This window comes from Bactrocera oleae, chromosome 3 (assembly GCF_042242935.1).
Source record: "Bactrocera oleae isolate idBacOlea1 chromosome 3, idBacOlea1, whole genome shotgun sequence".
Taxonomy (NCBI): domain Eukaryota; kingdom Metazoa; phylum Arthropoda; class Insecta; order Diptera; family Tephritidae; genus Bactrocera; species Bactrocera oleae.
The window spans coordinates 30723463-30748976 of record NC_091537.1 but is presented as its reverse complement, the minus strand read 5'-3'; the positions used below and the strand labels follow the sequence as shown (position 1 = coordinate 30748976).

The window sequence follows — 25514 nt, the reverse complement described above, 5'->3', positions numbered from 1 at the left end:
GTAAATATTTAAATTATTATGTGGGTAAAAGGTAGGTTAGGCATTGCAGCACCACAATTGTTAGTAAAGTGAAAAGTGTGTATGTACGTTTGTGCATATCTCCCATTAAACATTTTCTCATAAACATAACTTGAAGCTTTTTGGTGACACTTTTTGATGAGAATACGTAATACATGTAGCGTTGCCGTTTTGGTCCGATCGGCTTATCGGCTGCTACAGACAAAGTAATAAAATAAAATTTTGACAATTGGAGTCTTCAAACCCGCGAAATTGCAAGTTCCTGTTATTCTCTGAGCACGCCTCGTATTTCAAATAAAAGTTAATCTTAAGGCTTGTTTGCTTAACATTGGATACATTCTTGTTTGCTATTCATACAAACTAAAAAATAGTTAATAATGGGAACCCTCTGCTTTGTGTGGGAATAGAGACATATAATTATGTATAACTGAAACTATGAAATAAAGATGGAAAATGTCAATAATTTTATATATTCGCGCAATTCTTCAACTGCATGCCTCGAATTAAAGAAAAACGGGCTCATGGGGAAGTAAATAAAATTGAACTTTTCCCGTAAAAACGTGTCAGCTGATTGTTCTCCTACAACGCCGGGTTGCCAGTCTCGATATTTTGTAGTAATCAAAAAATAAACTTGAAGATTTGAAATATTCTTAAACACAATCAAAATCACAGTCGAATACAACTATGTACTTATAAATAAGAAGACTATTTTTAATAGTAGCATTTTAGTTTTGATCTTCTACATTACGAAAAATTATAACTGAAAAGCTAGATGCGCACAAAACCATCTATACAAATTGATCAATGTTAACAAAAAAGAGCGGAACGGCAATCACTTATTCCACTATAAACGAGCAAAATGTTATCGACGTCAAGTAACTGAACACTTTAACTTTTGCCACATGTCATTTTTACAACTTGATCTTCAGAGCTTAAATCTCGTAGGAAGTGGCTAAAAGTATACGTATTCGATTGGCTGGAAGAAATGGAAGTGCATGTAGTTAAATTTAATGAATCTTTAAGATTTATTTGTAGGTACATATTTCTCCAAATGTGAAATGAAATAAAACCCAATGCTTTGATAATAAGAAAATTTGGTAGTTTTGCCGTCGCGAAGTTCACAAAATTTTTTTCAATCGACAATTTTGCAAAAATGTCGTCTACGTTGTCACTTTTGCCTTTTTGCAGTACTTTTTCATTGAAAACTGACTTTTGCTATTTTGAAGTACTGCGATTTTCGATTTGCTGCATTTTCATGCCATTAAAGTTAGATAAAATGGGCTAAATCGAAAATCAATGGAATTAGGATAAGCATACATACAAAATCACTATATTGAGTGTGCCTGTAACTCATAGAAGTAATTAAATACTTCATATGAATGGCAATTTTATATAAACTTTTTAGTTTAATGCCATATATCAGCATTATATGTGAACAAATTTGTATCTAATATATTGGGGAACATTAACCGCCTTTTATGAGCTTTTATGAATTAACACTACGAACAACTTGAAGGAAAATGCTCTTGTGATTGTTGTTCAAATTTAAATTTATCCAATCCAATCCAAAGGGAATCCGGAAAAGAATCGTTGAAAGTCGTACTCGGAAAAAAAGAAATTGACGTGGCTCAGATTCGAATGTTTAAGGTTAATGTGGCGCTCAGGCCCGTAGACGAAAACGAATGATAATGTGAGGGCGCTGATCCCGTCCTTTTTGTTAGGTATACAGGTGCCGTGTTATGGTGTGCTGTGTTGTCCTGTGTGGTGTGGTTCGAGTGGTGAGAACCTGTGAATGTTCTCTAGTGTGGTGTGTTACATTAGGGTGCGCCAGTTGTAACCGGAGAGAGTGATGGTACTGAGGCTTAGCTCATTTAAACAATATGTAATAAATTAAAATAATATTTCAAGTCGCTAACAGGCCATATTGCTAATTCTCCTTTTTGAAGGGAACATCAAGCTCTTCAATTATTGGTTTTTAGCATCATCGTGAGGAAACAGCTCGTGGACAACATGCAAATGCGAGGGGATGGGGTGATTTTCAGTAGCAGTTCAATTATAAAATAGTAAATAAAATTAAAAATAATTAGCTAGTTAAATGTTACTGAAACTTTTCCATTAATTTTTATACTCTTGCAACATGTTGCTACAGAGTATAATAGTTTTGTTCACCCAACGGTTGTGCGTATCACCTAAAACTAATCGAGATAAATATAGGTTTATGTATATATAAATGATCAGAATGACGAGACAAGTTAAAAACCGGATGCCTGTCTGTCTGTCTGTCCGTCTGTGCAAGCTGTTACTTGAATAAAAATAAAGATAGCTGCTTCGAGGGTGTGAAAATGGATGAAATCGGATGACAACCTCGCCCACTCCCTATATATCGGTTTTGTTAAAAACAACTAGAAGTGCAATAAATCAAAGGGTAGATTATACTGATTCTTGCTACTGAGCGGGGGGTTTTTTTTTTTGGACGCAGTATGTGGAACCGGTAAGTCACCACAACAGATAATCCTATTGACAGTTGCATCCCTAAGGCATTGCGGCTACTTTGGTAGATTATAGGCGAACAAAGCAAATGCAGCATCTAACATACAAAAATAGTTAAATAGCTTCAGTGTTGATAAAAAATTCAATTATAATTTGAGATGAGTGCATAATGGCTCACAAATATTCTCAAAGCATTGCATAGAAAAATGCAATGTTTAAACATCAACAATGAAGTTTTCGGTATTGCTGTCTTACCACTGTCTGGAGATTGCCAACAGCGCGGTCTCCTTAGCTTTTCTTAAGCCAATGAGATTATCGAATGTTTAAGCAATCGCTCTTATGGTGAAGTGTTGAAATACTTCGATGGACCATAATATGCGCGCACAATTGCAAATTGACTCAACAGCACAAATATATTCCGAACAATTGCTATATATTAGAAAAAGTAAAAACAACTGCAGCCAAATACAGAAGTATGTATATGCATTATACTGCCAGACAATTTCTGCACTCCTGTTCTCGATAAAAATTGATTATTTGAGAGTATGTTCCTGAAAGTAAAAATTTATTGATTGGATCATAACTGGCTCAGTAATCAGGCTACATTGCGGCCAAAAATGTGGATGTTGACGAAATTAGTTTCCAGATACAACAGTTGTTGCCAGGCTATCAGATGTATTTAACGAGTGAATCACTCCCTACTGCTGTTGATGTAAATGAAAACGTAAATTATTTAAATATATTCGGAAAGTCATCACATAATCTTGTTTGTTTAACTATTATTATTCAGAATCATTTTAATCCAACTCAATATTGCAACGGTACCCGTTTGGTAATCAACAATATTACGGGCAGTATTATTACAGACCATTTTGACTGGAAAATTTAAATTATCCTCTTGCCACGTTTTCCAATGATACTGTCAAATGTACGCCACGAAAGAGCTGAACTATATTGAATTTGAAAATGTTTATAGTTATAAACTATAAATTTTACCCTTTTTCATTATATCAAATGTTGTCAACTAACAACTTTGAAAATTACTCATTTGCTACAAATATATACTTGAATATGCAATTTATAAAATAAAAATAGCAACATAATATATTTTATGTTTATTTGTTCTTAATAACAAATCGAAGGAAATTATCCTCTAGTTATTTTATAAAGTTTTGCAAGCACCTAAAGGAATTTTTCAGGTTTTGATTCTTGAAAGTTGCAAAAATATAAAATGTTTAGTTACACCCGATCTTAGCCTTTCCTTACTTAATTATTTTTAAAAACCTTTTTTATTAAATAACATTTTAATTCGTTCATACGGATGCCAAAGAACATCTGCGCATACATTTTGCTTAGCACTCTTATAGAGTGCTTTAGTTCATTGAGTTCCCTTAAAGAGTGGTGAATGTTCCTTTATGACGTGGTGTTAGAGAATGTTAATGAATAGAAAAGACGCAAATGTTAGCTGTTCTAAATAAATAAATTAACTAATAAATGAGATTGACTGATTTCAGTAAAATTGAACTAGCTAAAATTTAATTTTACAATTGAATTGCCTCTGAAAATTCTACCATCCCCGCGCATTTACAGATTGCCCACAAACTGCTTCACCACGACGATGCTAAAAATTAGATATGAAGAATTTGTCTTATGTTCTTCAAAGAAGAGAATTGGCAACATGGCCTGTTAGCAACTTGAAATATTTTATTTCATATTATGCATTATACATACATACATATATGGGATTAAATTAAATATTTGAATTTGAATTCTTTAATTACTTCTATGAGTTCTAGGCACACTCCATATAGTGTTTTTGTATGTTTACTTAATATCATACAAGTATATTATTGATTTTCGATTAAACCGAGTTTATATAAATTCAGTGGCTTGAAAATACAGCCAAATCGAAAATTGCAGTACTTTAAAATAGTATACATAAGACAATTTTCAATGACAAAGCACTGCAAAAAGGCAAAAGTGACAACATAGACGACATTTTCGGAAAATTTCAGATTAAAATAAATTTTGTGAACTCCGCGACGATTAGCACAATTCGGTGTCAACATGTATGCGAAACTCCTTTTTATGTATATAACATAGCCATTAAAGTCTGCGTTCACCTGACAAATTTTTTTAAGTGAAGTAAAAACACAATATAAATAGGTAATTCAGTTCAAATTTTCTGGCTTTGTCAGCATACAATAACAAGTAAAGAGGCTTTGCGATGTGTTATGAAAGATGAAAGGTCCCAGATTACAGCTGAGGAAACAGATAAGTTGGTAAGATCAATGCCAAATCGATTGAGCGAGATTTTAAAACAACGCGGCTATCAAACAACAAAATATTGAATTTGATATTTCTTTATAATTTTTAATACTTTTGTAACTAATTTTAAAGCTGAACGTAGACTTAATGGTGCCTATGTTTACTTCTCCTTACACTAAACTCCCGTTATCACAAAAACGAAAATAGGAATATACATTTTTGTTTTTGAATTTTGAACTTAAAAATATAAAGAAGAATTACATGTAGAAAATTTGAATTGAATAACCTATTTACATTGTGTTTTTACTTCACTTAAAAAATAGTGTCGGGTGAACGCAGACTTTATTGGCTATGTGTATATACAAGTATTTTGGTCGGCAAAGTTATCATTTGGTTGTTTTCAACAACACAATGTCCGCGCGAGCTCGCCGTTACTTCTATGGCATGCCAATATGCACAGAGGCGTTTCAACTGAGGATCCGTTTTCTATTATTATGTTGCTTAATTTGTATTGAAAAATACCCATGCAGTAATGACTTATTTGCGTAATATAATAATATTCATACTTATTTAAATGTTTTTAAAATAAATTCGATTAACAAAAAAATATTTAAAGCAATTCAGGGGCAGTGCACCCCCTGACCCCTCCTTGCCTGAGATCGTTCAACTTGCTTGGTTATAGCTTTAGCTGACCATTCGTTCCGGTTCAGCGACACGGGCTTAGAAATTAAAAAAAAAGAATGAATTTATAAAATTGTGTTGCTCTCTCACATATTATGTGTCTGATTTTCAATGAATTATAATATGGAAAAAATCGATGACTAAAAAAACGTCCCGGATTTTGCCGGGACAAATATGGTCACCTAATTCTAGCTGTTCTCGTAAAAAGCAAAAAGTGAATATAAAAGTCTTTGTTTGTGCGGGGCAAGGGAAATAAATAAATATTGTATTATAAATATCTGCTGAGATCTGCTAAGATTCCAATTAATAAAATAAAAGGAAAATAAAATTTAAGATTCATGATTTTCAGGATTTAAACGTAAGTGCTCGTATTCGCAGTGAGCTTAACTTTTTCACGCTTACTACCTAAGCCCCTCAAAAGCAAGCGATAACTTAAGTAAAATTTGTGATATCGTGATGTAACTTGCTACATACGTATGTATGTTCTTTGAGACCAAAAAGAGGTTGGTATTGCAGATGGGCGTAATCGAACCTCTGCCACAAAACTCCATTAAACGAGAACCTATAAAGTGTCATAACTATCCACTGAATTAAGATACAAAGCTTTAATTTAGTTTATCACATTAGGGAGAGGTATCTTTGGTTTGAGATAGTTTGAAAAAGTAGGCGTGTACATACTTATTTCTCAAAACCACTAAAGCTAAATCAACCAAACTTGCTCAGGGCAAATCATTTTAGTACTCCTATTGACAGTGTGAAAATAGGTGAAATCGAATGATAACCATCCCCGGTTTGGTTAAAAAGATGTCAAAGATATTGAGTTTTACATCCGGATAGTACAAAAGGACTTTATAGGAGCCGGTGTCAGAATGGGATGATGGGCATGGCACCGCCTACCTTTAGCTGAAATCACATATGTAGCTCCGGATCTACTAAGTCAATTTCAACAAAATTTGATAGCTAACATAACCTTAACATTCCTATGTTACAGTGCGAAAATGAATGAAATCGAACTACAACCACACCTACTTCCCATATAACAAATATTTATATTATATCTAATTCTTTCACTTCCCAGTATACAAATCCAGCACCAAAGAATATATCGTGATAAAACTTTGCACAAATAGTGACTTTAAGGTATGCAATCTCAAGTCTAAAAAATGTCAAACCACCATAACTGACCATAACTGTTCAAGCCCCCAGATATCAAAGATGCGGCCCTAGTGTCTACAGCAGACTTTTCACCGAAAATATCGGTCAGTGTGTGAGATAAATAATTTTAATTCGAAGAAGATCCCTTCCTGATAATAGTATATCCACATGTCAAAAATGGGTTAACTCGGGTTAAAACTTCCCTTAGCCCCATATACTTAATATAAAGATTTGCAAATTCAAAATTAAGTAACAGTGTTTTTGTAATAACGGTGCGTCTTTCTGCCTAATATATACTATAGAAATAATATAATGTTTCAGTACTACCTCTATCTCCTATACACCTCTCAATAAAACAATAAAAGTGGTTTATTGTAATCCATTCACGATTTCGTCGAATAATGAATGTTGAATTCTTTCGAAACATTTTTATACTCTTGCAACCTACAGAGTATAATATAATAGTTTTGTTCACCTAACGGTTGTTTGTATCAATTAAAAATAATTTTTTTTTTAATACAAGGTATATATTATTTATACATTTTGTTCTTATTTACTTAAAGCTACTTCATGATAATAATTGAATTCAGAACAAAGAAAGTGTCAATTACAGTTTTAACTTATTCTGCATATTTCGGTATAACGTTAAGAGAAAACTGTAAAAAACTCGGCTGCAACCACGCTTATTTCCCATATAACGCCATTTTCAATTCCATCTGATTTCTTCACTTTCCACTATGCATATCAAGCAACAATGATTATATTGGGGTAAAACTTTGCGTGAATAATACGTTTAAAGAATGCCACTTTGTGACCAAAAATTGTCTAAATCGAACCAAAACTGTTCAAGCCCCTAAGTACTAAGTTTGTGGACTCCAGTGCCTATAGTTGACCTTCTACCGAAAATATCAGTCAAACCATAAAGAAATCTCTAACGAGTATACCATATGACTTTGCGAGAGTATAAAATGTTCGGTTACATCCGAACTTAGCCTTTCCTTACTTGTTTTACTTTAAAAACAACGTTTCTTCACTCAGTACTCATCATTGTGCCATCAGCTACCAAATTCAAGGTATGGGCAAAACATTGGATGTGCTTGCTTCTAAAAATAATTTTTCATTACAATCAATCATAATTAATTACTTTAAAATGATGAAAAAGCGTGGTGTGTTTGATATATTATATTTAATGTGACTATCATTCTATCTGCAACTATTTATGAGAGAAGAGTTATAAAAATCTAGTAAAAAGTTATGAAAAGTTATTGTTCTTTTTTTAGTTTTCACGATCAGATACGAAGATCAGCACAGCTATAACCTGTATGGTGCAATTTTATCCCATGTCGATTGAGTCGCTCTAAATATTTCACCTTTATATATAATATATATCCGGCCAACGTATAAAGTCAGCGTGTAGAATGTGATAGATTACATAGGCTCAGGCGGCGGCGGATGGTTCATAACCGCCCACGCAAAAGTTGCAGGAATTAACTTATATCGACAGGTTAAAACTCCCCGACAAGAGCCTCTGCCCAGATTATTGCGCAATCGGGAGATTTTACTTTTAAATTTTACAAAATTTGAGTTAATGTAGAATTTTCGAATTCAACAATGAAAGGTAACAGATTTTTCGTGAGTTAATGTGAAAAACGAAATTATCGCGTTATGTCGGAATCGAACCCGGCCATGTAAGAAGCGGCCCAACAGGCCGAACGTATTTCAATTTTAAATTATCAATTTCTTTCTGAATTATTCGAATTTAGTTCTTTTAATTACCAAATATTTCTAATTCATTAAACTATCTCAGCTTTTTTTTATATGGATAGTTAAGTAAACTTCCGGCTTTGTTTGTTATGAAATAAAATTTTTATATCTGTGAAAATTTATGATTAGATATATTTTAATCATTATTAATTCGTTATTTATCGACTGTAAATTCAAAGCTATGCAAAAATCGTAACTGATACAGACGTAATCGAGAGTAAGAAATAATTTTCCGGAGAGGGTGTCTGAGAAATAGGTACCACATCCAAGGAAGTCAGCAGGTGCGCAAATTATCCACTCCTAGAACGAAGAGGTAACCACAGAACATACTGACATAATTAAGACGCGATCAGCCATTATTACACACCTCTTGTTAACTAAAATTACGGTCTTGTATTTTGAATTCGTATTAATTTCAAAGATTTACTGCTTACCGAATTTTGTTTCTTAAAATATGGATAGAAATTTTTGTTGATTATTTTGTTGTAATAAGAACAGTTTAGATGTTGCGTACAATTATAACTTCCACACAACGTTTGAAGTTAAGTTCTTCTCAAATGGTAAGAAGTTTACCGCCGTTTTTCATACAACTATGTACACGACAACTTCTTCCGAAAACTCGACTACAAACCCCTGCAGTTCCCCGTTGTGCTGTGACGAGCGAAAGAGTAATTTCGAAACTGCACTAGACTTCTGGAAACCGGTGCAAATTAAGCTCTAAGATTCCATTACATACATACATACATACATACATACAAACATACAACCTAAGCTAATAAAAGCGTGTTAAAAAAAATATTCACACAGCCAAGAGGGATTCGTGGAAGAGCTTCTGCGGCAAGTTAAAAAAGACAACTGAGGTGGCTAGACTTAGTAAACTACTTTCCAAGACCTGGCTACACCTAGGCTACTATGCAAAATGTGGACAGTGGACTGGATGCAGGGAGGAATCATTGGAAGACCTAGTCAACACACTGTACGGACGCTACTAATTTCCAACCTCTAGGAAATAGCTTAGAGTACGTCCATCAATTCCATCTTCATCATGAGTTGCACAGTTTATAAATGTAACCAATATTTTATGGTAACTAAAACTAAAAATAAAAATAGTAAAATTGAGTATTTTCACTGTTAAACGAGAAAAATAATGCTAATTCCAATGTTAAGAAATGTACGCTTACATATTCGTTTATTTACAATGCGCAAACGACTCTGCATATAATTTAGAGATATTCTATTTATATAAGTAGATATATTTGGTATCACAGGACATAGTATATAGCACATATACATATAATATATTTATTTTCTTTGGTCATTAAAGCTTTGATAACATCTGAAAAGACCAGGCGGTCGCATATATGCTCATATATATATAAATATATGTATGTATACAATTAGGTGTGCATCTAAACAAATATGAAAGAACGCATACTATTTGTATATCTGCATAACATTGTGTTGTTGGTAGAAAATCCAAGCTGTGTCGAAAACAACAAATGAACGATTGCCGATTGTCTCCGCTTCCCTTGTCGCTCTAACAGCTTTGCCAATAAATCATCGTTAATATGTATGTTTACGTATGAGCATCATATATGTACTTATATCGACGCAGATTTTTGCGAGCCATGTAAAAATATTTCAAAATTGTAAAATATTTTAAATCGACAAGAGCTATGTTGCCATTTTTGTCACTTTTTTTCTGTTTGCCTGGTTGACACGTTTCACTTCCAGAAGGAACATCAGATTTTTAGCTTTTACCATCGTCGCGAGAAAACGCTTGTGGGCAAACGCATGCTCGGGAAGATGTGTATGGCGTTAACTTTTATGAATGAGTCAACTTCGCTTGTTAAGAGTACGCCTGCGTTCACGAATGAAAATGTAGTTGTTGTGTGATTTACTATAAATTTAGGCTACAGCAATTTGGCTGCCATATTGACATGTGTGTATGCTACCTATGCTACTTGAGACGATTGTTGTTTTTGTAGAACAATGTTTGTAATTTTTGCGGGTGACGTACTTACATGTGTACGCATATGTGTACGTAGGTTTGTGTACGCATTATTAGTTCGGCAATGTCATACGCACATACATATGTATAAAGCAGTGCACGGACATGTTGTTAGTGATAATTGGCGTTACACAAACGACATGCAAACGCAGACGAAAAATTATGAAACGCAGTAATAAAAGTTTCACTTTAAAAAAAATTTAGTCCCACCTAATGCCGCATTAAACAATAAAAAAAAGTAACCCTGAAAGAACCTGATCAAAAATTTATTTAAAAAAAAATTGGTATATCAAATTTATTTTTAATTTTTAATCCCAACTACCGGATTGTAAAAAAAAAGAAAATATTTAATCTCAAACATATTATTAAAAAATAAAAAATGTTTTAGAATTAACATTAAAGTAAAGTCTAATTGTAATCCCAAATTTTTTATTTAAAAAATTTCAATCCTAAAGAGAAATAAGTATTATTGCCTTATAAGACATCTCATTGTTTGGAGACAATCTTGAACCTCCTAATTGGTATAAGCAAATGCTATTTTACGCAGCCCCTGAACAGCCCAATTTTTTTAGAAACCGAATAGGGTAAAATATTAGCGAAATTAGCTCACGTAAATTTTAAGTAGAAAAATCACCTAGTTGTCAAAATAGAGATTTGAAAATTCACCAGATATTTCGCTTGCATGACATGGATTTACGGCTTTAGTTCGAGTTGCGGGAATCCCTCAGATCAACCTATGAGCCACATTTAGTTTGACTCTTTCTCTGCGAAATCGGATTTTTAAAGAAATATGGTAATTTGTTCAGGAAATTTTTCATTCTGGCACTAATATAGCTGAGACGGAGACTGGTTATTGTTACTCTACTGTCGGGGTCCTCGGCTGGGAAATAAAGTCTTAGACTTCTGTAATAGTTACAAAAATATTCACAACGAATCCATTACAAGTGTCCGCAGACCATGTTATGCAATTGTAAAAGAGTATCCATGTGGGAAGCACTTTACTGTTCAACATGTTCTTCGCAAAACTTACCTATGCCGTAAACTTCACCTATATGAATAGGTTCATCCCAAGAGATCATGGGGTTATGTTGAAAAATCATTAGTCATTAGATAACTTAGTTCTGGCTACAATTAAGGATTTGACCTGAATTCCTTTAAATAAAAATAGAGCACACATGCATGTACATATACAAAAAAAAATACAATTTAGAAATATCCGATCATAGTATATATGCATATGTATATTGCATCCTATGGCTCCGCGAGGAGCAAAAAGTCACAGTATGGTAAATGTAATTAAATTGTTTATCATTTCAATAGAGCAGTCAATGCTTCATACATACATATCATAAATAAAAATATTGGAATTTCGTGTTGAGTTATGCATGTTTATACTTTCTGATAACATCGCACATCGATAACTTATGGCAAATTAACGATAAATAAATTGAAAAAGTATGACTCATAAGCACAATGTAAAATGGGGCACACATTATCAACTGATCGCTGCGGTAGTTTTGCTTACAAAACACTAAATCGTTATTATATTTAGCAACTTAGCTTGATAAATAATAGTGGTTTTAGCAACCACAATAATGTTTTCTATGTGTAGTTCAGAAACATGGAACGTTCACACGCTTCTTCGAATTGCTCTTCCATTCGCTTTTCGTTTCCTGGTTTACGCACCAATTCATATAATTCATCGGCAAAATCAGTGCCAGTGCCAGAGTGTTCTTCGCCATTCTCGGTGTCTGAAATAGGCATTCCAATAATCTGACGAATATCGTTTGGCAAGTATTCTACAGCTTTGATTTGCAGATAAATTGCCTCTGCGATTTCCAAAGTACATTTCACATCGATGCGGTTTGTTAGTTCGTTGATGTGCTTCAAAATCTCATTGAACTGGTATTTGTTTTCGATAATTATATCGGTTTGTTGGTCTAATATGGCTACTGATATGAATAAGTGAAAATTGGGACAGGGTAGTCCAGTCCAAAGGCACTCCCACAGCTTCAACACATCGTCGTTGGAAAATTCACGTTTATACCAAACAAGCAGCCAACGAAAGCAGAAAAACATATTGTCTGCCTCATGCATGACCATATATTTAAAAAAGCGTGGGTTGCAAAATTCTACTAAACGGCGTAATTGGTTAAATTGCGTTTTCATTGCAGCCTGGTCCATGTCAAAATTTGCAAACACCACATCCATAAAACCGACAAAACACCAAAATGCGTCGACTTCATTGCCCTGAAAATGTTTAATGATATATATAATTACCGAAATAGGAGCTATGTACTTATATCTTACCTGAATGGAAAGTATGGGTGCTAGCAAATCGGACATACCCTGGACGTACCCCAAGTCAAAGTTGTACATTACATAGGTCATAAGTATGCCTTGTAGTACCATCAAGTTTGGATTATCTTCACCAGCGAAGAATTCCAGTGTACGATCGGTACGTTTAACGTCCTTTTCGATTTGACATTTGCGATCACGGAAACCGTTGAAGTGTTCTTCTTGTGTAGCAGTCATTGATAGCCATTGTGCTTTCATTGTATAATATTCTCTGGACTTTTGTTTGTATCGTTGTATGCGTTCAACTTCAGTTTCATTCCATTGGTAATAGTTGAGCAGATATTTCCAAACTTCGGCGCGTAAATTATAGTGAATACCACCATGAAAAATAAGGTTCTTTATGCCTGCAACATCAGTTATGCGACCGTCTGCAGACTGGAACTCTAACCACTGTGCTTCATTTAACGGATTAACTGCAAAATGATGTAAATATTGGGTGACTATTATTTAATTAAATTGGAAAAACTAAAATCATACTTCTCTCAACCATTGGACGCTCTGCCAATGTTTTGACTATCTTCTCATCCTCTTCTTTGACGTTTTCAAGCTCACTTTCTACCGGTGACTGGCTTTCACTGCTGTTACAGCTATGAATTTCATCACTGTTACCTATATGTTTATTACGCATGGCATAATTTCTCGGATTACTACCCTTAACGCCTGACGCTATGTCAGGTAAAGTTACAAGTAGTCCTGTCCACGTATTTCTAACCCATCCTTTATCTTTCTTTAATTCTGTATTCTTTAGATCTTCGATGTTTAATTCGGCAAATGTGCGTTTTAGTTGCTGTGTTTCCGTATTGAGTACAACATACTCTGCACTTCCGTCTAATCGACAGGATGTGTGTTCAATTATGTGTTGATCACACATGGATTTTAAAAATTGATCAGCATTGCCGTGTTGGAAAAAGAATTCACTGTAGACGTTATTGTCGCTTTTCTGTATAAAGCATATTACTTGGCCACGGTCTTTCACAATTATTGAACTCAGATTATCAAGTAGGGTGCGAATTAAACGTGGCTTTGTTGATGCTATCGTTTCTGGAGTGGCCTTTATATTGAATGCTTTACATTCGGAAATCGTGCGCGAGCGTCTTGGAATTGTATCCACCACTGCCCAATCCTGACTATCGTCGGCAACAAGGATGCTGTCATTTGGTCGCCATTCAATGTATAGACGACGTGGTATATCATAACTAATGACCGATAATGAGCCACTTGTGTTCAGATCAGCTATGTGCTCTACGCTGCCTTTCCGTAGTAAAACTCCATCATGTGTACACAATACCTACAAAAATAATGTTGATAGTCAAACAGTAACCAGTGTAAAAACAGTATGTGCTTCTTTCTTGTTATTTATAAACATTGGAAATTTGCTTTATAGCATTATTTATATCCTATTAATATATAGTAGTAATTAAAAATATCTTTATTAGATTAGCAATTAAAATTTAATATTGAAATGGAAAATAGTATTACATTTACCGTGCTAGTCGGGAATTGCGCCGTTGGTGGAGATCCAACGGAACCTAGTTGTACACCCTCTTTATTATTATATTGGACAGAATTTATCATTTTATATTATGCTTATTGTTTAATGAAAAGCTTGTATTTTTCTTTCTTCAAAATAAATAATATACTCTTCAATATCTTCTATATTATAAACAATTTACGTCTTCTTCTAATTTTCACTTTTTCTTTACTGACTTGGCTTTTCTTTCATTTCATTTAAAACACAACAGCTGGTTCGTAATAGTTTCAATAGCACTGTAAGCTAATTTTTGAGGCGCAATGAAAGTAGTGTCAGCGCCAAAAATCAGAGATGATATTTTGGCCAATATATATATATTTGAAACGAATTTAAATTGTGAATTGGCAACGAAGTACGTTAAAAAACATGAAATACGCAATTATTTTTAATTCATAAGAAATTCTACCAAGTGATGTCACATTGTTATATCAGAGAACTTAGAAGAATGAGAAGGTGCAGCTTCGACAGCGAACATTTGTAAAACTTTATCGGGGAGTTCACCTCACACGCAGTAGAAACAAATAACATTTCTCGCTTTTATAACAACGGTGAATCTAGCTCGTATAGCTCTCTTAACATTCCCAAAGGTGAATATTGAAGAGAATATAATATGTATGCCAAAATGGGAATATTGATATTCTATTTGAAATATATTCCCTTTTATTGAACTACAATATTATTTATTATTTTTTAAATTATTTTATGTTAATTAATTTTTACTTTATTATGAGATATATATCAAAATACTTTTAAATTATTACTTATAAAGTATTTTGATATATTTCTTAATGCAGTGCAAACGCATGCTCGGGGGATGGTTATGAATGAAACTACTTAGCTTATTGCACGTGCGGAAACGTTCAGGAATGAAAATGTTGTTTTTGTGTAATTTACTTAGGGATTTTTCAATTTGGCTGCCGTATTGATTTCTGACGCTGCTCATGCTATTTGAGACAATTGTTGTTTTTGTGTAACAATGTTTGTTTTTTTCCTATTGGCTGACATACATATGTATGTATATACATTTGTACGCTTATATGTATATAGATTAATGTATGCATTACTTATTTTGCAATGTCATACGTATATTTGTACATACATACTTACATATAGAGCAGTGCGCGCACATGCACTAAGTGATAATATCAAAGATTCTATTTTACAATGTGTGAAATTAGAAAATTATTAAAAAAGTAAAATATATATTTTTTTGCATAATCTATCGCCTCATTTGTGCAAATAAAATCATATTTCATCAATTTTTATCATAAAAATCGTTTAAATGACAAAAAATAATCATTCATACATATGTGAAGTGGCATTTGTATTTTTTGTTTTCTCATTTATTTCATTTCATTTTTCTCTTTATGTTGGGAGATACGTATTTTTCCAGAGAGCGTTGTTATAAATTCTCATTTCTGTTAAATAACAGCAAATACTACAGGAAATGGTGAACTCCCTGATCTCAATTTTTAGCCGTCCAATCGAGCATCATACAAAATTCAATTTGCAGTTCTTTTTATTTCTCCTCTCCATTTACGTTCTCTGCTGTGACATAAAATATCGATTGTCGTTTATTAATTTCGTTTTTTTCACTTTAACGTTTGCCATAGACGACTACGGTTTTATTATTGTTTTAATATATCTGAGAATTTGAGCGATTAAACAATTATGCAAATAAGTTTTCAAATAAATTATGTACAACTCTTTTTACAGATAATATATAAAATTTCTATATGGTCTACTCTGGTATTAATTGTATTCGGTTTTACTACCTGTATAAATTAAGTTATGCATTTATATCATCATATATAAAAATTAATTTTTAATGTATTTCAAAACAAATGAAAAAAAATTAATTAAATGCTTTTAGAGAAGATAAAGCGTTCTGTGCTTTTCTTGTTGATTCACAATGATGTGATATTATACATCGTAAAGGGGGAAGAGAAAAAATCAGCTGATGGATGTAAACAGTGCTACAGCTTAGAGGGATCCATGGAGAAACGTCCAGTCCGCCTAGCGGTTGAGTTTCTATTGATAGCCAAGATGGCCGACTTTTAACCGGAAAATGGTTGCATTTTTCTATTTTCTTTTAATTTATGAAAAAGTTGTCCAAAAAATATTGATTATATGTAAAACTTTAATATGTTTTCAAAATAAAATAAGTTTATTTTAATATATGTTCTTAAAAAAGCGGCTATTATTAGCAAATTTCAGAAAAATTACGATATATATTTAAGCCTTTTTTAACTGTGGTAACTTAGTAAATATTCACCACAGAAGAATGTAAGGTGCAATTAAGCAACTATGTCAAATAACGGGATGCAGAAAATGCTTATTCAACGAAACTGAGGGCCATGTTTAAAAATTTGCAACACAATCTTCGTAAAATAGTTAATATTTAATGCTAATTGCTCTTGATAAAACTGCTCACACAAGAATTTAAAATACGCAGGTGTGTATTAGTGAATAGAATAATAAATAATAACAAAAATTATTTGTTTTTCAGAGAAAACCTGTAGTAAATAAAAAAGCTATTTTAACCCGCCCACAATGTGCATGATATTAATATCGTTTTGGAAGGATATAATTTTATTAATAGACGTCCTGATTCTTTAGATTGCGTACTTAAATTCGATTGAGTGATTTAAATTTAGAAACTGATTTATGTATGATAATGATTTGGAAAGTGAAACAAACATTACGTTTCAAATGATACAAAATTGTTTATATGTAAATTATCATACTCCTACGATCAAATTGCTTTTATCAGAGTAAATGTTTTAGTGTGCATCTAATTGTTTCCAAAGCTAATATGTGGCCAGTATTATAGTGCTCAACACCAACAAAAGTTAGAATCATGGGCAATTTCTTCATTTGCAACGCCTCTATTTGCATTCATTGAAACAATTTAAAAATATTAATATAAATACTTTGTTTAAATAAAAACATGATTTTTTCTGTGCCAAATTATATCTTTTATTTCGTTGGATTTTAGTACATATCCTTATATCTATAATGCATTTTCCACACCACCATGAGGTATGCAAATAGCGCGTTACCGATTTTTTTGGGTGTTCGGTTCCCCAGGAGGCCTATTTTCACCCATATACCTTAAAACAAAATAACAAAATTATTAATAATAAAAAAACAAAAACATTCAAAAAGTTAATTTTGCAATAATTATATAAATACACTCCCGGAAATTTGTAAAGACGTAACGAGCCTTTGCAGCTTCTGATGCACTTGCGTGGCATATTGCTTCTGTAAAAAAGTTCCCATTCGTATTTTCTTTTAATTTGAATTATAGAAAATAATACTAACCTGTTGATGCGAAATAACTTGTTTGTTTCTATGAAAAAAAAACCATAAAATAATTATATTACATTTAAAAAGAGGCAATTTTCCCCTATAAAATAACTTGTCCGTCCGTTTGACTAAAAGTTGTTAATAAATTCAAATGCCAGTATTGCTACTGATTTTAAATTATTTTTTAAACAAGAAATATATCTAACGTATTTTATACCCTTATACCATGTTTTATACTATAAAGATATTGCAACTTCAACAAATAATTTATTTTAGGAGTCTATATATTTAAAAACTAAACTTAGAACTATATAACAATATGGTAATTTATTTATGTAAAGAGTTATAGGTAAAATATTGTACATATTATAATCGCTACATGCTGAAATACAGAGACAGCTACCTGCAATGCCTACCGTATTTTAAACTATAAAGATATTGCAACTTCAAAAAATAATTTATTTTAGAAGTCTATATATTTAAAAACTAAACTAAGAACTATATAATAATATGGTAAATTTGTATGTCAAAAGTTGTAATAAACTATTGTACTTATATCCACCGTTAATTGCTGATATATAAAACGTAAATAAAATTTGTGATTAAATAAATCTATACTTAAATTAGAGAAAACATCGCCACAGTAACTATTTCTTAATATAAGTAAAATGATTAATTTTGCTTTATTGTTTAAATGAATTATTATCACTTGTATGAAAATGATAAGTTTTGCTTTTTTGATTATATAAATTCTTATTTTTTATAATATCAAATTCTGTTACAATAGTTATTTCTTCCCGTCCACTCATAGTTAAATTGAATTTTCAGTTTGTCCATTAATAAGTTATTTAAAATGCTTAAAAATATGCCGCATATTTACCTATATCAACATGGTATAATATCATATATTGTTATCATTAAACATCAATTAATAACCAAAATTTCAAATAGTTATAAATAATTATTTAGGCGTTTTCTGATAAGCGCAACCCGTTTTAACCCCTCGCCACCCTAACACACCATGGCCACCATGTTGGTTTTATTGTGAACGTACGCCTCAGAGGTGGCGAAACTACTGTGAATGGGACTTTCGCTACTCCCTAATACCATGATATTATACTCTGCATTGGCCAGCTGATTTGGATTGTGCCCAATTGTCAATAAACTTTTGTTTTGGCATTTTTTTGTTTATGTACCAAATGAAAAGTAAGTCGGTTAAAAGGCGTCAACGCAGTAGAAGACGGGCTAGAAATGCAAAAATTCAGAGTTTTGTAGAAAAAAATTCGAACGTAGAAGGTTCTAAACCAACACTTTCATACGCCAGGTCATTCATTGATCCCGTTACCAAGGCTGCTTCTTTATGGCGTGGTATATATGAATCGCTTGTGATCCGCCAATGTGAACTGAAAATCGAATACTGGAAGCAACGAGCAATGAAATTGGAGGAGGAAAATAAAGAATTGCGCAATCAACTGTTGACTACCGTCCCAGTTTATGAAACATCGTCAGAGGATGATGGTGAAGAGCAACGCTATTTAAATGAAGATCAAGACGATGATGGTGAGGAAATTTCACCAGAATACATGGAATTTAGAACAGTAACACTAAAACATCGTGAAGAATTACGAAAGCAGCGGGAAAGAGAACTCTTAGAAGGCAAAGGTGATTATTGTCCTCCCATTGTAACTTTGTAAACTCATAAATAAACGTTTAATCACAAGTAAAAATATAATAATCTGAAAAGTTTAAAATCGGTTTGATTCAGTTCAAAATGATATAGTAGACTTGCTAGGTGGATCTCGAAAGAAATTTATTCTTATCATAAGTAGAGTAGACTGGTTTTAACCATAATACTACAACTCCCACGATAGCCGGTTTTACGTGACCGAAATTGACCCGGGTATTTTCCGGCCAAGAGCTGTTATTTCAATGATCTTAAGTTTGTCATCAATGGAGCAACTTCTACCAGCCGGTTCTAGGTTACCGGAATTGACCCGGATTTTATCCGACCAAGGGCTGTCATTTCGGCGATATAACCCTGTTTGGATCGGTAGGTTACAGTTACGTACAGGCAGCATCACTTCCAGACTGACCAATCCTCCCTAACCTTCATCCCGTTCCAATCCTCGTACGAGAACCAGTTAGCAACTCCTGGTTCCTCGCACAGTCTGTTCCGTGTGTCAGACCATAATACGCCGAAACGTCAGATCAGTCAAGTGCAATTCTTGTACTGGCTGGTGTCATTTTCTGACGTGTTCCGGCCTGTCGTACGTTGCCTCGTGCTGTTGCACCCGCAATCCCATCTAGTGGCGTCGCCAAACTACACCACAGTGCGACAACCGCCCAAGCGGATATATCAGCACCGGACACCCGAGACAAACGCCACTTCTACAATCGTTCGATTTCTTATTTCTGTGGACAACCTCATCTTCATTAACCTAACAAAGCTAACTGGGTCGGCTTCATAGAATTTACTGAGAACACCTCCAACGCACTAACCATTCCAACGGGCGTAATCATTGGCGAACGTTAAATCTCAAGGTGATCGCTGCTAAATCTAAAACTTACCGATCCAAACAGGGTTAGATCGTCGAAATAACAGCCCTTGGCCGGATAAAATCCGGGTCAATTCCGGTATCGCAGAACCGGCTGTTGTGGGAATTGGGTGATCGCTGCTGCTACTGTTCGCTTCATCCCAGTTGTTTTGCTACTCCATACGATGAGCTCGAATTGGGGTACTTCTATGACAACCAATCCGAACCTTACCACCAAAGATAGTGATTAGATAACCACTACAACAACAACTCGTTTCCTCCGTTCGAGGAACATCAGATCTCTCTTAGATTTGTGGATTAAAACTAAAAATTTTATCGTGTATTGGGTAAAAATGAACTCCAACTTTTCTCTGAATTCTCGTTCATTAAGACGCTGCTTGAGGAGCTGCATGCTTCGAAAGGAGACTTGAATTATGTTCGAGTCTCATGCCAAAAATTAATGTGTGCCTGATGATTATTTCTACATTTGTCAAATTCATATTTATGCAACAACCGTTGCATTAGTCCTACAAAGTTTTCTTCTCTGACATGACTGTTTCTTATTACACATTACGCTCGAACACAACGAGTTTGTGTGAATGATACCATTTTAAGGCCCAACAAATTAGGTTTACGGTAATTACAATAGGGTCTGTCATCAAAGATCCAGAAAACATAGTAAGAATAGGAAACGATAATTAAGGAGGAGTAGGGTTTCTAATGCTTTTTTTAATTTTTTTTTACATTCAAATGTTGTGTCTAAATTTTAAGTCGATCCTAGCCTAATTGACCGAGTTATAGCTATTTTATACCTTGTGAATTTTTCTAACTGACTCGAGCACGCTATGGTTAATTACCAAGCAGCTGGCTCAATTTCTAGTGGCATGAAGATCACATAGATTCGGGAAAGTGTCGTCAGGCAAATCATAATGGTGCAGATGGAAATATGGAGATCGGAGCGATAAAAATCATGTTTGAATGTTCGGTAGCGAATGGTGTGCGTTATCGCAATTATACCGGTGGCGGTGGCACCAAAACTTACTAGGGATTAGTGAATTCCAAACCTTATGGTGATGTTTTTTCGAGACGAGAACCCACAGCACGAAAAATATCAGACTCCTGGTGCGAATGGCCGAAAGCTGCAGCTGCTAATACATTGGATTCGTTCAAAGTTGTTTTGGATACCATCTAACCCATGAATGGAGATATGAGCAAAGATGCCCTTCTAGAGCAATGTGTCAGAGGCTTTACGCCGAAAAACAATGAAACTTTGAACCAACTTATTTAGAGAATCTTACCAAAGCACTTGGGTGGAATTGTTTAAATTGCAGGTGAAGCTGAAAAACCAAAAATAGAAGATAAGATTCATCGTAGATAGCAAAAAGTTGCCTTAAACACCATGGATGATTGCAAGATTCTTTATGGAACTGGCTTTGATGAATCAGTGTGAATGAAGTAAACCGATAGAACGTTTATGAACGTTTAATCCCAAATTTTTTAGTGTTCGAAAGTTTAAAACATTTTTCCCACAACTCATATTTTCAAAGTCGGTGCCCCTAATAAATTCAAAGCTACTGCATCGTTTTGAAATTTTGAACACTGTTTCTTACACAATTTACGAGGTAACGCTGGAGTGTTTTTTTTTAGTTTGTTAATATTTTTTTTATTACACAATAACAAATGAACCGATTTTTTCGCAAATTGCTGCCATTGTCGTATTTATTAATATTTTTCCATGAAAATATACTTCTAACGTCATACTATAATGTACAATTGATTTTTAAAAATAGAAATTAACTGTTTCATAAAAAATGACACCAAAGAAAATTATTTGTTGAATATTTAAGCATATTCGACACCGAACAGTTCATCTGTTGACTGATGTTATTAAACCCCAACATACGTATGCGTCTCATTAAATCGTTCAGGTGCGGAGACACGACCGCTTCTTCTCTCTCTGTTATACGAGCCACCCTTAATATATTTGAGTACCGGTAAATCTAAGGTAAAATTAACGCGCGTAATCTTTTTTACAGGAAAAATATTTAGCTACTGAGTTATAAAAGAAGAATTTAATTCGGAGGGCTCCAGTAAAATACAAGGTGCGTTCCAAAATAAACAGTAAAAAAGTAACAAAGTAAACTCTATTGGCGCCATCTATATGCCGACTAGTGCGTTAGAATCTGCTATCCTTTATCGACTTCCAGTAAAAATTTCATGACATTTCAGCTATCGCAAGTGAAGTTATTGCGTTTTAAGTGTTAGTATGTTTTTGTCATCGGTGCGAAAATGAGCTTCGAACAAAGAGCCAACATTAAATTTTGTTTTAAAATTGGTAAAACTTTTACCGAAACGTTTCAATTGATGAAACAAGTTTATAGCGATGATTGCCTATCCCGTAGCAGAGTGCAGGAGTGGTTTCAACGTTTTCAAAGTGGTCGTGAGGACATAAATGAGAAATGAGCCGAAACCCAAAAAATCGCGCCTGGAGAAGTCAAAAGTGAAGACAATGCTGATTTGTTTTTATGATTCCAAGGGTATTGTCCACAAAGAATTTGTTCCACCCGGCCAAAACGTTAATGCGGTATTCTACCTTGGAATTTTGAAGCGTTTGGTGCGCCGTATTCGACGTGTTCGGCCCGAATAACGCGAAGATGGAAGTTGGCGTTTGTTCCACAATAATGCGCCGTCTCATCGATCGACACTTGTGGCCAATTATTCGACCAAAAATCACATTTTAACAATCAACCACTCCCCGTATTCACCCCACCACTATTCCCTTTTAGGAAAAATGCATTTGCCGATGTTCTGTCTTTTTTTTTTTTTAAAAGTCCTATTTACTTTGGAATACACCTTGTATGAAGTAAAACAAAAAAAGCTGAAGGGTGATCCATTTCGAGGTTCCCTACTTTTTTTAAAGAAAAAACCACAGAAAATTCAAATTTAATGGGGAATATTTATTATCATTCGAATAAACATTCTTTGGCATTTATTTCTTGAATATTATCTCTGGCAACTGGCGAATGACACTCGTGATGCTTTACTACAAGGCCTGAATCGAAGCGGGATTGTCCGCATAGACTTTAGACTTTACATATCCCCACAGAAAAAAATCGAACCGATGTCGCTTGGAAAGGTCAACTGGCTTCAGTCCTTGCACAAGCTGTATGTTGCACTCTTTGAATTTAAGATCTGGACGCAAACTGCGCCAAGTCGTTCCATACGCCAGTCCGGGTTGCTGCGAACGGCGGCGAATCAACTCTCCACTGGGTTTGCGTACACTCTCAGCTATGACCGCTGCATTTTCTTCACTGCGTGCTAGACGTGGTCTATTCGGTCGATTATTATCCAATAATGAATGCTGGGTCTCTAGATGGGTGATGGTGTTGCAAATAGTACGCTCAATAGGCCGATTATGTTGTCTCTCTACTTATGCGCGCGAAACAAATTATATACAGAATGTGAATTTTCAATATCAAATAAAAAATGGGTAAGGAAGTATTGATTCGATTCATTGATCGATATTTCAGGTTAAAAGTCAACTATGGTCCGCATATTCAGTAGCTAGGGGCTTGAACAGCTTTGGTTCGATTTAGAAAACTTTTGGTCACAAGGTGGCATACTTTAAACGCATTATTTATTTAAAGTTTTACGCCGATACAATCATTGCTGCTTGATTTTCATAGTGGAAAGTGAAAGAATGAGATAAAATTTAAAGTGGTGTTATATGAGAAATAGGCGTTGTTGTAATGCGATTTCGCCCATTTTCGCACTATAATATAGAAATATGAGAGCAAATGTTTTTGTTATTATATATTTAGCGATTTAGAAGAGATGCACATTAAATCTATTAGGGGACGGGACCACGCCCACTTTTTAAAAAATTTGAAACTGCAGATGCCCCTCCCCAATGTGATCCTGTATACCAAATAACAGTCTTGTATCTTATTGTGGAGCTTAGTTATGGCAATTTATTTGTTTTTGAATAATGGCGATTTGTGGGCGTGGCAGTGGTCCGATTACGCCAATCTGCAATAACAACCGTCTTACGGTACCAAGAAACATGTGTACCAAGTTTCATAACGATATTTCAATTTTTACTCAAGTTACAACTTGCACAGACGGCCGGACATATATATACATAACCCTATATCTAACTCGATTAGTTTTGGGTTATACAAACAACCGTTAGGTGAACACAACTATTATACTCTATAGTATAATGTTGCGAGAGTATAATAATATGACAGCTTGACACGACTCACATGTGATCTGTCAAAAAAAGGCTATTGAAAAAAGTACCTCTGCTTGCATCACCCGTTATAATACCCTTCACAAATACAAAAGATTCCTTACAAGAACTTTGATCGGTCAGTTTATATGGCAGCTTATGCTATAGTGATCTGATCTGAACTATTATATTTCTTCGGAGATTGCATTATTGCCTTAAGAAAAATCCATTCAATACTTCTTGACGATATCTCGTCAAATAAAAGAGTTTCCATACAAGCACTTGATTCCGATCGTTTAGTTATATGGCAGCTATATGCTATACTAATTCGATGTGAACAATTGCTTTGGATATTTCATTATTGTCTTAGGAAATAATCCAACCCCAATTTCGTCCTGATACTTTTCATACAAGCATTTGATTCTGATCGTTCAGTTTGTATGGCAGCTATATCCTATAGTGGTCCGATATCGCTCGTTCCGACAAATGAGCAGCTTCTTGAGAGCAAGACGGGTGCAAAATTTCAGACCGATATCTCTCAAAACCGAGGGACTAGTTCGCGGATATACAGACAGACGGACGGACATGGCTAAATTGACTCAGCTCGTCATTCTGATCATTTATAGGATTTATAGGAATACCACACATTTCGACCCGTTCGGTTTAAAGTTAGATAGAAAGTCGGAAATCATTATATCGGGTTTTCCAATTTGTCATGATCTGTAATTTTTTATACCCTGAACAGGGTATATTAAGTTTGGCACGAAGTTTGTAACACCCAGAAGGAAACGTCGGAGACCCTATAAAATATATATATAAATGATCAGCATGATGAGCTGAGTTGATTTAGCCATGTCCGTCTGTCTGTCCGTTTGTCTGTATATATATAAACTAGTCTCTCAGTTTTTAAGCTATCGATCTGAAATTTTGCACCTGTCCTTTTCTCACAAAGCTGCTCATTTGTCGGAACGACCGATATCGGACCACTATAGCATATAGCTGTCATACAAACTGAACAATCGGAATCAAGTGTTTGTATGGGAAACTCTTTCATTTGACGAGGTATCTTCACGAAATTTGGCATGTATTATTATTTAAGGCATTAATCCAAATTTCGCAGAAATTGTATAGATCGGATCATTATAGCATATAGCTGCCATACAA

At 34.1% G+C, this 25514-nt stretch overlaps 2 protein-coding genes across 3 annotated transcripts in view; one reads left to right on the top strand and one right to left on the bottom strand.

The window, feature by feature from the left end:
- LOC106621788 (dynein regulatory complex protein 1 homolog) overlaps nucleotides 1–25514 on the top strand; it is a 127982-nt gene that overhangs the window by 92852 nt on the left and 9616 nt on the right. The window lies entirely within an intron of this gene.
- On the bottom strand, nucleotides 11755–14502 carry Tbc1d15-17 (TBC1 domain family member 15/17). 2 transcript variants are annotated; one of them, XM_014240773.3, is made up of 4 exons: nucleotides 14225–14502; nucleotides 13223–14033; nucleotides 12698–13158; nucleotides 11755–12637 (listed from the first exon to the last, which is right to left on the bottom strand). In XM_014240773.3, exons 1-4 carry the CDS (start codon nucleotides 14318–14320, stop codon nucleotides 11990–11992), a joined length of 2016 nt encoding a protein of 671 aa, XP_014096248.1. In that variant the 5' UTR covers nucleotides 14321–14502; the 3' UTR covers nucleotides 11755–11989. The 2 variants fall into 2 exon arrangements, with proteins under 2 accessions (XP_014096248.1, XP_014096249.1); XM_014240774.3 differs by having other exon boundaries at nucleotides 14231–14500.